At 32.7% G+C, this 13063-nt stretch overlaps 1 protein-coding gene across 1 annotated transcript in view; it reads right to left on the minus strand.

Annotated features, from left to right (window-relative positions):
* Positions 1-13063, minus strand: part of LOC149076948 (electroneutral sodium bicarbonate exchanger 1-like) — a 28475-nt gene that overhangs the window by 11894 nt on the left and 3518 nt on the right. The window contains exons 4-16 of the mRNA XM_089244680.1: positions 12435-12576; positions 12010-12170; positions 11688-11876; positions 10700-10833; positions 8733-8777; positions 8364-8609; positions 8135-8281; positions 7693-7790; positions 6859-7033; positions 6637-6770; positions 4617-4794; positions 3224-3523; positions 2383-2496 (exon numbers count right to left, since the gene is read on the minus strand). Coding sequence (XP_089100806.1) covers positions 2383-2496; positions 3224-3523; positions 4617-4794; positions 6637-6770; positions 6859-7033; positions 7693-7790; positions 8135-8281; positions 8364-8609; positions 8733-8777; positions 10700-10833; positions 11688-11876; positions 12010-12170; positions 12435-12576 — 2063 coding nt within the window. The remainder of the gene's footprint in view (positions 1-2382; positions 2497-3223; positions 3524-4616; positions 4795-6636; positions 6771-6858; positions 7034-7692; positions 7791-8134; positions 8282-8363; positions 8610-8732; positions 8778-10699; positions 10834-11687; positions 11877-12009; positions 12171-12434; positions 12577-13063) is intronic.

Consider the following 13063-nt stretch of genomic DNA (forward strand, 5'->3'; position numbering starts at 1 on the left):
AATGGTTTGTCACATCTTTAACGCTGCCATCATTACAGTTTATTCCTTTATAATGGTTTGGCTCTTTTCCAATACTCCCAGTAATTGAAGAAATCCCTGGAAGCGCCAGATATTTTTGCTTGCATGTATACAGGGTGTCCTGTAAGTGCTAATGTGGCCTTTATCTCATCAACCACCCATCGTTGCGGTATAGTTTCAATTTAAAAAGTGCTTAAAAGGAGTTTGAATAATATTCGCAGCAGAAGCTGGACATCTGACGTCACTAACAACAGAGAACAACTACTACGACGATAAAACAGGGAATAAAAATGTTCAACGCCAGTTGATGAACTCAATGCTTGCCTCAAATCATCAGCACTCTACTTCACCAAACACCAACTCTGGCCATATCGCTACATTGCAATTTACTGCCATTAGTGAGATGGGTTGGAAGTGAAGGTGCTGTCTATCAGTGGTCGCCTCGAGTTTGTTAGGACATCAACACTCTGGCACGAAGCTAAAAAAATTATCATTATCCACCAACATGCGAGTTCAACTGCAAAATGACTCAGCACTGTTATCATTTTCACATCAGTTTATCAAACTTGGCAATGGAAGAATTCCCGTAGACCCAAGCACTGGACTGATAACGTTCCCAAATGGATTTTGCCAGTTGTTAAACTCAGTTCAAGAACTTGCAGACAAAGTCTTCCCAAACATTCAACAAAATCACCGAAACCATGAGTGGCTTTGTGAGAGTGCAATTCTGGCACCGAAAAATGACAGTGTGAACAAGATAAACGGAAAAATCCTAAAAAGTATTCCGGGAGACTCCACATTTTACAAATCGGTTGACATTGTCACAGACACAGCGCAGACAGTTCTGTATCCTGCAGAATTTCTGAACTCTTTGGATATTCCGGGTGTGCCACCACACAACTTGACCCTCAAAGTCGGAGCACCTATAATGATTTTAAGAAATTTGGAGATACCGATACTCTGCAATGGCAACAGACTCTGCGTGAAGCAATTGCACAATTACATCACTGAAGCTACGATTCTAACTGGATGTGATGGAGAAGAAGACATCTTCATTCCACGTACCCCAATTATCACTGAAGAAATGCCATTCACTTTAAAGCGATTACAGTTCCCGATTCGTTTAACTTTTGCCATGACAATCAACAAAGCGCAAGGCCAGTTGTTAGCAGTGGCAGGTATCAACCTACTTGCACCCTGTATTTCTCACGGACAGCTTTTCGTCGCCTGTTCGCGTGTTGGTAATCTCAAAAATTTGTACATCTACACACCAGATGGAAAAACAAAAAATATTGTGTATCCACAAACGATTGTTTCAAGTTTTTAATTAAAATATTTAAAAATAAAAGTATTTTTCTCTTACTTGATGCAGAATTTTTTTTTGTTTAAGAAATAATTAATAAGCTATACGTATATTGATTTTTTACGGGGCGGGCAACGTCGCCGGGTATCAGCTAGTAAGATATAAAAATGGTGACCGCGCAGGAGAAAGTGCAATGTGAATGGAAACAAGATTGCCAAAAACTGTGCAATGAAAATTTTGCCTGATGTGCCATAGAAATTCACCAAGTATGCCTTCAATTTATGCATGGATGCTGAAGTTTAAAGTTACAGGAAATGTTGAGCATGTGAATTTCACAATTACAGTGACGTGTAAAAAACCACACCAAACATTACGTTTGGGCTGTCTCGTTCATGTTTGATTGAAATGTAACTCTGATTCACTCATCACTTTCTTATAATGTCAATGGTAGGCTGAAATTTTTCACATGCTCAACATTTCCTGTATTTAAACTTCTACACATCTATGCATAAATTTAATGCATACTTGGATTTTTAAGTTCATCAGACAGACACAGCACTGAAAAATCATACACAACACTAGATTTACTCAGACTGTTAGGTACACGCACTTACACTTCCAGTGCAACTCATTAGGTAGTAAATTGCCTATGGCAATAGACCTGAGTTGTGCTCGGTTTGAAGAAAAAAAAAAAAAAAAGGTTCATCAGACAAAACTTTCTTTGCCTGGTTTTAGTTGATTTTTTTTCCACTAACCACGATACACACTGCGCTTTCTCCTGTGCGGTTGTCATTTTCGTTTCTTATTACAGCTGCCAAGCAACCAGCACTGTCTATCTCAGGCAATTTAAGCTAAAAAACTGTTAGATTTCTTCATTCTTTTGTAGCAAACTGCATTTCATTTCACCTTTTCATATTTTTGTTATTAATATTTAAAATAACAAATATGTTTCTTAGACACTCTGTATATATTTACAAAAATATTTTTAAAATTTAGGGTTTTTTATAAAAAAGAATTTACTTTTCATTTCCGCCATTCAACAATCCACACAGATCACATACCTTGAAATCTTGAGGAACATCCAGTTTTGGAGTTTGCAAACCTAAAGACCAATCTAGCAATGTCATACTGACCATAGCCACAATAACAGCAAAGTCTGAAATCCCATGACGAATCTGAAATTGAGTAACTCAATGTTTGAAGAATATCATTAGAATTTCAGAGTGATGTGCATTTATATAACCGCAAATGACATTACATTATAATCATGTTCCCCTTAAAAATTCCATTTTTTTTTTACACTAATGCAAATCAAATTAACAGAAAATATGAACTAACAAGCCTATGTTACAAAATCTTTTTTGCATACTTAGAAAAAAGTACCATAATTTCCTGTAACAAAATAGCTTATTTATAGAAAATGATGGTATTATTTTGAAATAAATGTCACAGTACATAAATAAATGTGTATAATTTCCACATTCTAGACATACATTGTTTGATGCAATTTTTATTCTCATACATTAGAATAAAATTGAGGAAAAAAAAATTATGTTCCATATAAATCAAAAAATATAATCATAACATAAACCTATAAAAGAATTACTCCATTCAAGGGTTTAAAAAACTTTCCTCCATTTCATTAAGTGGAAAATACATTTAATTCTATTCTGTTTGAAAATTTTCATAGCGAACTGAGTAAGTAGTTAATAAATTTTAATTTGTTACAGAAAAGCACATTAGAGCCATGCAAAAAAAAAACTATATATTTTTTTATACAAAAAATAGAGGCCCCAAAAAAATAATTTATACAGCCTTCAAAAAAATTTGGAAATTTCAAAGAGGATGCAAAAAATTCAAAAAAAGTGAATTCAAAAAATTCTACAAAAAAAAACTATTCACCTTTGCATTAAAAAATGGTGAAGTTTTAAGCTTCCTGATGACTACTGTGATAGCAAAAGTACCAGCAAACAGAATAAGTGATAAAAGGAACACATTTGGCACATAATATGGCTCAGAGTAAGTGCATACATCTGATACAAATGTTCCATTATGGTTAAGGCAGTCCTCCTCGCTCTTCCAAAATGAAGACTCATGGTGGGATGTGTCATTCACTTGCGATGAATTTTGGCATTGACAAAGCAATATGGCCAAACCTGATGGCATGGACTTCATGGGAAATTCTAACTTTATGTTAATTACCTGAGAGAGAGAGAGAAAATTAAAATATAATTGATTCTTATATCATTTTAAATAATAATTAAATTGTGTAGTAATTGACTATGTTAAGAGTCAATTGGGGTTATCTTATTTGTATTGTTCATCTAATATTGTCAATGATAAGGAAAAAACAACATATAAATTCATCCACTGTGTTCAGGAGCAGGGATCATCATTACTCAAGTATGCTAGGCGGTATCAGAGTGAATGATAGGAGTTACACAGCATGCATGTTAGTAACCATGTGTATCTTCACATCTACAAATCACATAACTACTACTTGACCATACATACACCCCATACACATTCCTAAGCTGAGTTTCTAATGAATAGGGTAATGTGTTGATGGTATGCTTATGGTACATGACGGAATGTGTTGTGTGTGTTATAAGCATGACCCCAATGTGCTTATGTTGTCAGAATTGTACTTGCATTTGTTTTGTGTTCTTGCTGGTGCTGTCATCTGTCTTCTGAAGCAAAGGTGGTAAATGAAAGAATTTTCATGTTATGTATGAATCATGTTGAACGTCTGCCTGCTCTCTGCTGAGAGACTGTTCCAAGTGGGAAACTGCCTCACATTTGCACCTCAATGTTGAAAAACCACAGAAAACCAACTTCAGTCTAACACCAATGTATCATCAACAGGATTCGAACCTGGATCCTCATCATGAGAACTCAGCATATGACCACATAATGGCTGAATATCACACAGTGATTACACCATAGAAATATTCCCTGCATTCCTAGTACAATGTCAGCATCCAAAGTCTACCATTTATTAGCTCCCTAGAACTTGTCTTCAGATTTTTTAATACATTTACATAAACACATGGCGAGAGATACCCTGCATCACTGGTGGAGACGACTGATCGAATGTATATGCACATATATATCTGCAATGACATCATCATTATGCCCCCCCCCCCCTTTTCAAGTCTATCTCTGCCTATGTCAAGTCTATCCTGACCCCAATTTGACAATTTTAACATCATTTTCAGTACAGGAGTAAAACTTAAGAAAAATCAGTCAAGAAACTTCAGGTAAAAATGAACCAAATAACGTAAGATATACTCACATTCTCAAAAGCTTTGACAATAAATATGACTGAGATAAGTGTGGCAAAAATTTCTTCTGTGAAACGAGTGATGTAACAAACTAGCACACAAGCATCAAATGCAACTAACAAGAAAAGTATCACAGTTATCCACAATCCAATCCACAACCTAAAGGGCAAATATTCTATGTTCCACCACCTGAACAGAAAATAAATCAATACTATCACAAAAATTAGAAACTTTGCCTGGTTTTAATTTATACAAAAATTGGCACGTTTTCGAGACAAATAAATTCAACTGGTCGAATGGTCGACACGTTTCGGTTCTTAAAGGGAGAGCTGAAACGTGTCGACCATTCGACCAATTTAATTTATTTGTCTTGAAAACGTGGCAATTTTTGTATAAATCAATACTAATAAACATTTTTATGGACTCGAAAAAATATGTAATAAACAAAGAGGTAGTAGTGGTAATTTTTAAACATGTTCAAAGAGTACAAGAATTAACCTTCAAACTGTTATGATTGAGGATTTTCAAGGGTTAATATTTGGGTAGGTTGAAGATAAGCTGACTGTAGAAGTCACCAGAAAAGGAACATTCAGTTGTGTACTCATAATTTTGTTTCAATCAGCATGGCTGTTTATTGTAAGCAGAAGAAGTATCCAAGCAGTTTATCAGTGAAGAGTGGTTTGAATTTTTTCTCTACCTCGTTTTTTCAGTACAGAGAGATTAAAGAGGAAAAAACAAAATTTGTCAGCGAATAAAAAAAACTTTTATTCCCAATACATAGGTTCACGACTTTGAACATAACAAAAATGAGAATCTCCGAGTTCACAACTTTTATTTATAATGGTTAGCAGGCAAAAGGTTGAAAACATTTAAAAATCACACTACACTCGCTTATGCAGTAGAACTTTGTTTATCATTGCTCAGTTATATGACTTTTAAGTTTACACAATGTTTGGCTTCTGTGGCAATTGGTTCCTATACATTTTAATGTTAGAATTTTTCATTTATTCAACACAAAACCTCAATTATTCAATGTTTTTACTTCAATTCAAACTTAGAATTTTTTGTAAAATCGTCATTCATATTTATCAAATGAGCACAATTTTTGTACACAGTGAAAGCATGTTGCCGCAACGGTTCTTCTTGTATACTGTGACACAAAAGTCATAAATTTAAAAGGTGATTGCTGACCAAAGAAATATTGAGCACCAAAGAAACTTGTTACAGTTGTTTCGACGGCTATTTGTCCTTTCAGAATTTTTTTTTTCCCCAAATGTATTCAAAGCGTTATCCCCAGAGGGTAAGAAAATTCCCTGTAAGCATTTGAAAGGTGCAGGTTTGCCGATAAAAGACACATATGGTACACATATAGTGAGTTCTTTCGATCATTTCCTGTAGAATTCTCTTCCGTTGTGGTGCTTTGCTTGCTGGATGTGTCAAATTTGCCATTTGTTATGTCGGAAAATAAAAAGTGCTTTCTCTAAAAAAAATGGAAATTTTGGAAGAAATTGGAAAGAATTTTAAATTGATGATAAAAGTTGATCTCACAAAGCAGTTCAATATCCCTGTGTCAACTTTGAAAACGATTATAAAGCACAGACACAAAATCAAAGACCAAGCTGCCATCTACTGCCAAAAAAGTGAGTCCAAGATAGGAAATTTTCCCAATTCGAGAAGATTTTTTGTCAATGTCGTGTTTCAAAAAAACATTCTGCTAAATTTTATTTCTTTAAGTGATTTGAAATGCAATTTAATTTTTTTTTGCCTCAAGTATGATTAAAATGATATTTTTTATAACACAGTTGGAGATGCTGGAATTAAACACATTGATTTTAAAATATTTTATATTTCTGGGGGGGGGGGGGAGAGAAGTTTTTTTGAAAGTCTCAGGTATTCCACTTACACATTTATACAACGTTTTGACTCTGCCTCTTGAACATCATATAAACAAGGTTTCACTCTAATAAATCTAGCAACACAAAGGGAAAAAAAATTGAGTTTATAAAAAAGGATAACAATTAGCAATCATACTCGCAGTAGTTGAATATTGTTCCTTCAAATACTAGAAGAGCACCAGTTGTTCCCAGAATAGTGAGAGGTTGACCACTTAATAAACTGTATATTGTGCCACAAACAACAGAAGCTAATAAATTTTCCATAGCAGCCTGCAAAGAAAGAAATTTGCAGTGAAAATGGAAAATTCAGTTATATTTACTGTGGGAAAATCATGTAATTCATAAGATAAAAACTCACCATTCTTTGTTTTGTAATATGGCCAAGCAAACCACCAAAAGTAATTATTGGGGCAAGGCAAGCAAAATATAAAAAGACCACTGATGCAATGCACTGTAAAGCAAAAAAGTCTTTGAAATCGCTCTTGTACCACGCAGCTTTCTGGATAATGTCATTAACCAATCCACCAAACAACCTGAAAAATTATCATATAACTTTTTTTTTTTTCAATTTAACAAGAATATTGCTTAATTTAAGATCACATTGCATTTTAATCAAAATTTGTCTTTCATTAAATAATAATAATGATAACAGACAATGTTGTATCTCCTGATTACATTGATACAGGCTACTGAGGAGAGGAATGTAGTTCAAAAATTTTTTTTATCTGAATAAAACCAACTTTTTTTTATATATAATGTATAGTTTTGTTTAGAGATTAGTTGCTGTTGGTTAAAGGCATTTTTGAGTCAAAATGGAATTAAGAATAGGCAAAGCATATAGGCTTAGAATGGTGCAATATTTCAGCAGATTATTTTGGAAATTGCAACATATTATATCAGAAAATTAAAAAAACTTGTAGAAAAATTATAAACTACATGACATTTGACTTCCTCAACTGATTTTTTCTATTTCTATTTAATGCGACAAAGCAAATAAAATGAAATTAAGATGAAGAGGTCAACTAGAACAAAGAAAATATTAGGTGCTAGCTGATGAATGATAAGTATTTTTTTATTGTATTATCTGTAAATTAAGAGTACTCACTTAATTATACATCACAGAAATACGAAATCAAAGAGAAAATACATAGATACTAAAAGAAATAACAATATCATAGACTTATGAACATACCTTCCTGTACGTTTAAGGCCAATCTCTTGCAGACCATCTTCACTTCCATGATCAGAGTCAGTCACTCCATCCTTTCCTTCATGTTTTCTTCTATTTTCCTGTTCGAATGAGAAATGGAAATGGTGAAAAACCTGAACAAAATCAAATTTATTTGTTCTATGTACAAATAATAGACTAATGAAAAGAAAACTGTTTATCTTAATTTTTTAAAATATATGTTGCATAGTTGAATCTCTTTTTAGTTATCCCAACTTTCCTACATAATTGTGATATTTATAAAATTAATTTATTACACTTAAAAATGGAAGAGTTTGATCAGGATGGTAATGAAATGGGATGGCAAGAAATGGTCAAGTCTGTCCATGATGATTTTGGTGTTGGTAAATTCACTCAATGTGACATAAAAATTCATATTTTTAGGTGGCTAAGCAAGAATGCATACTTGAGGCATTCCTAGCTCTGGGGGCTCTATCCTCATGTTTGGATCCCATGCACTAGCTGGTAATACAGTTGCAGCATCCATAAACTCATCAACTCCTGCTAGCAAATCCTGCCGAGTTTCAGCCTTGTAAGCAACATCATGAAATACCTACAGAACAGAAAGAAAAAATTGTGTTTAATTCTTAAACTTTAATACTAAAATTTTGAGTTTATGAGAATAAAAATTGTACCTCATCAGACATAACAGCAGCAAAAGCTCTTCCAACTTCATGATAAGTACCAAAGCTGTTTGGAGGACCAAGTATAATAAATAAGAACTTGGTGGGAATAGGAACCTCAGTGAGGTCTCCCAAGGTTGATGCTTGATGAAGCCTCACAAATGCTGTGACTGTTTTTTCCAAGAAATCCAGTTCTCCTACTAGAATGTTTGAGGCCTGAGCATCTGGAGGAATTTTTCTCATGAATCCCTGTCTCAGCTGAAAGAAATTTCAACCATTTAATTTTTATTTGATTTCTATATTTATGCATGTAGCAAACAAGTAAAATATTTTACATGTAAAGTTTTCATAAAATGAAATTATCAAGACAGAACATCTTACATGATGCCTCTCTAATGCTGGTAGAGAATTGAAAGTCTTCCCAAACTGAAAAATGAATAATTTAAATATATGATTTCTCTTAGAAATACAATTACAAATTCAGAATAAGTTTGTAATCACACTGAAACTTACAAGCGCATAAAATTTAGGAAGGATAAATTACAATTTCAGTAAAGTGGGATGACTGCAAAGAGTTGACAATAATACAAAACTATACAACAACATAAAAGTGACAAGCAAATTTTTCACATAACATGCTGTACTTCACTGTAATACTATTATCATACAATTACTGTTGGCTATATCTAGTGGAATTTTATTTTACAAAAATAAACAATGATAAGTTTAATGCACCATAAAATCCTATATGTAATCTGCAGATCGAAAATTTAAGACAATAAAATTTCTCAGTGTTGATTATAGACCACGGCATATTATAAGCTGTTTTTTTTCAGAGTGAAGTTAGAATAAAAATATTTTTGTGCAAATAATCCACAAAAAGTAATTCATTGAAGTTATAGTACAATATAGTAATAATTTACTTTCAAAAAAATCAAAAAACTATAGATAATTACAAAAATGTATTGAATGCTATCACTTACTCAGCCAATTTCCTCGTTACTGCAACTAGTGCTTGTATAAAAACTTACAATAATCACAAAAACTGCAAGTATTTATTTCATTCGTAAATTTTTAATTTCCATTTTTTTTTCTTTTTTTATACTGAGAGTATATTATGCTTAAGAACAACGCATTGCACAAAACCTCCAGGTTAATTTAGAGAATAAAAGATACAATTTTCGAGCTTAAACAGAACCTCTGTTGCCTTCTTAAATTTGTTTTCATTCTCTTCATGAAAAGATTCAATGCGACTTATTCTTCACTTCTTCACATTCGTAAGTCGACCTTTTTTTTTTTTTTTCCAAAGTTAAACAAGTGTATGAATTTCGATTGGACAGGGTGAAAAATGTTACTAAGCTGCATTAATATTAAACTAACAATAATGGTAGAGAGATATGAATTTCCAACACAGTTTACCAGATGATAAACTATGGTTTCAACACTCTAGATCGTAAAGATTACCCCCTGCACAAACTTTTGTAGTTCCAGAGTAGCATTTGCATCTGCCAAAATCATTGCTTTTCAGAGCCAAAACAAAAAAGGTCAGATTTTGTTGATTATAAATTTTTTTTTTAGGCTACATGTTAAATTCTGGAAAAGGTAAGTTAACCATGGAATAAAGAAAAAGATGACTGAAGTTAGCCAGAAGTTTTGAGAAAAGAGACATATCTGAATCAATCTCTGAATTATCCAAAACATTGGGTGTGGGGGGAATTCGCATTAAACAGGTAAAATTTTCATTGAATTGAATAGAAAACTCAAGGGGAATTCCAAAAATTAGAATTAGCCAAATTCATTTGTATACAGATGAGAGTAGAAAGGTGAAAAAAAAACATTAAAAAAACATGATTAACAACCTATTCTTAAAGATTTCATTCATTTGTTATTCAAATACTTATATGAAATTTGCTTGTGTAGATTTTTGCCACTGCAGATTTAAGGTTGACTTTCTCAAAAGTTGAGAAATTTGCATGTGTGGAAAACTAACAAGAAATATTATGATACAATACAAAACTCTAATCACTTATAATGATGTCAGTTACTTAACCCTTTAATCAGCAATAACGAGATATCTTGTCTTCATAAAAGCCTCTTATTTCAGCAATGATAGGCAAAGATATTTTGTAAAACTGATTTTTCAATGGAAAACTTTTTCCTATACCCCTTAGTTTGCACCTGCTGAAAATCGGAGGAAAGCCTACTTTATTAAAAAAGATGTGGCATTTTGAAGAAAGGAGGGCATTAGTAATTTCTAATTGTCGCTTAAAGTGCCGCTTAACTTTTTATTTCTGAAGCTAATTATACTAGACAGAGAGTAAATATTTTAAAAGAAATAAATTATATACCCAGTGAAAGAAATCTGCGGAAGAAGCATCTTTATCAGAATTCTGAGATTGTGGTTGACTGTTATCTGACAAAGATATCACGCTGAAATTCTGTGGAATATCTTCAGATCCACTGCCACTTTGTTTTTCAGGAGCTGTAATGAATATTTTGTAGTTTAATATCAAAATATTATTTTCATCTATGTTAGCTTGGACACACAAGTCCTCCTATGTATTAAAAACTATTAAATCTAACAAATTAAATTTAAACCAAATTTCAAACGAGTACGAGGACAATCATCCTTGCATAAGAATTTTAATCCAGGCAGTAAGTTCGGAACGCTAAGAGGAAAAGTTTAATGAGTTAATCACTTTTTTGTCGCTTATTATTAAAACCCATTTGCATCCATAATAATCTGCAAATGGTGAGCATCCATCATCAAAGCAAAATAACTACACAGCTTCTATAAAACTCAAAAAACCGGTTCGGTTTCTATACCAATGCATGGTATAGAAATAGATACTGAACAGGTAGCCTATTCAAAGGGATGATGAAAGTGGCTTAAATAAATGAAATTAAATGATGATATGTCGCAATTGTGATAACATGTTGAAGTAAGCTGCGATAAAATATTTTGGAAAAAGGTTATTACTAAGAGTTAAATATATTAATTATTGTTATTACGGATGATGGATGATGCAGACAAAAACACAGGGGATAAATTCTTTTTATTTTAAATAAGACTAATGAAATATGGAACGTAATGCAAAAGTTTTTGAAATTACAGAAATTTTGTTCGCACCCATAATGTGGAGCCTTCTGATCTGTTTAAGCATGCATAGCAAATGACGTAATGTTACTAATATCATAATACAATCTGAATCACCCTAATGACATCAGAAATGTATAGTATTTCTTTGGAAAAAAAACAGAAATAAAAACTTTCTTCCTAAATCATGAGCATAAAAAATGCATTATTAGCAAATGAATAAAACTGAATATCCTTACGAGATGCTCCGTTAGTGTTTTTCCCAACTTCAGCAAGTGATTTGATGAGAGGCAAACGAGAACCTTTGTCCATCCAATCATTATGTCTCTCATGCTGATGTCTATGCCTGCTAAGTAATATGTCTTTGAATTTTTGTTGCTGCTCATTGGTCAATGGCACGGTTGATGTTATATTCCTGAGTAAAATATCTACAGAATAAAGTCAATTTCATTAGCATTTAGACATCTTATTTCATTCAAAGAACAACTTCATGCCAGTAAATTTTCTATGCAAAATAATAGATTCACATAAAATTCTCATTTAAAAAAATATGATACAAACCTGCGATTTCCGCCAAATCCATAGCTTCAACATCTAACAATACTACGCCATTAAGTATACAGCTGCGAAGTACAAGGAGAGAGTGCAAAGAAACTGTAGCTATATGAGGTTTCGACCAACGATTACCACCTTCTTCAACATCTTCTTCAAACTTCACCCACCTGTGAAATAAAAAGTAGTTTGTGGAAATTAAATTACTGATACGCTCGGCAATAAATGAAACATTAATTTTTCTTTATGAAATAAAAATCTTTTCCTCAAAACTGCTCTTTATAATACAATGTGGAATATATTTAGGTTTTGAAACAATTGAGAACATTATTTTGATTGGGCATATGATTTTTCCTTTTTAATATTCTTATCCCATTGCAGAAACAATTGTTTCTGTGAAATTTGTTTTACCAATAACAAAATCATGTACAGACCTTGCCGTTTCCCTCCATTCCATTTCATTGCCATCCTGATGAAACTCTTCCATCTCACTGAACACAGGGTGAGGCTCATTTCTCTCATTCTCCCCCTCTTTATCAAGAAGAAAGCGGACACGTTCAGCTGGTGGTGTGCCCTCTAGCAATATAAAATACAAAAATTTAAGATTGGTAAAAAAAATTTCAATATATCTGCAAGATATTACTAAAAATAATTGTTTCCTTCAATTTTAATTTTTACTATTTTACCAATTCCTCAATTTATAATGTTACTATAGAGGTGTGTTCTATCTATGTTAATGTTCTATATCAGCGGTTCCCAATAAGGGGTACCTGGACCCAAAGGAGTCCACTTTGCCTTTCTACTGAGGGTCCACAGCCCGATTGTAAAAGTATAAAAAAAATTTAATGCCAAGAAAAATATAAAAATAAATTACTTGAAAAGTAAAATTTTAATTAAATTAACGAGCAAAAAGCACTGCTGCAAGGTTGGTAGACTGGTGTAAGATAAATATATTTTTATAATTTTTGTAAAAAAAATAATTGTACTAGTGGCGACATCTTTTGATAGGAATATGAAACATTGTTTTGGTTCTTTTGCAGTCCAGTAGATGGCATTGTTTAAC

Source organism: Pholcus phalangioides, unplaced genomic scaffold (genome assembly GCF_987345545.1).
Source record: "Pholcus phalangioides strain wild (caught in Gottingen) unplaced genomic scaffold, Ppha-v1.0 ptg000015l_1, whole genome shotgun sequence".
Classification (NCBI taxonomy): domain Eukaryota; kingdom Metazoa; phylum Arthropoda; class Arachnida; order Araneae; family Pholcidae; genus Pholcus; species Pholcus phalangioides.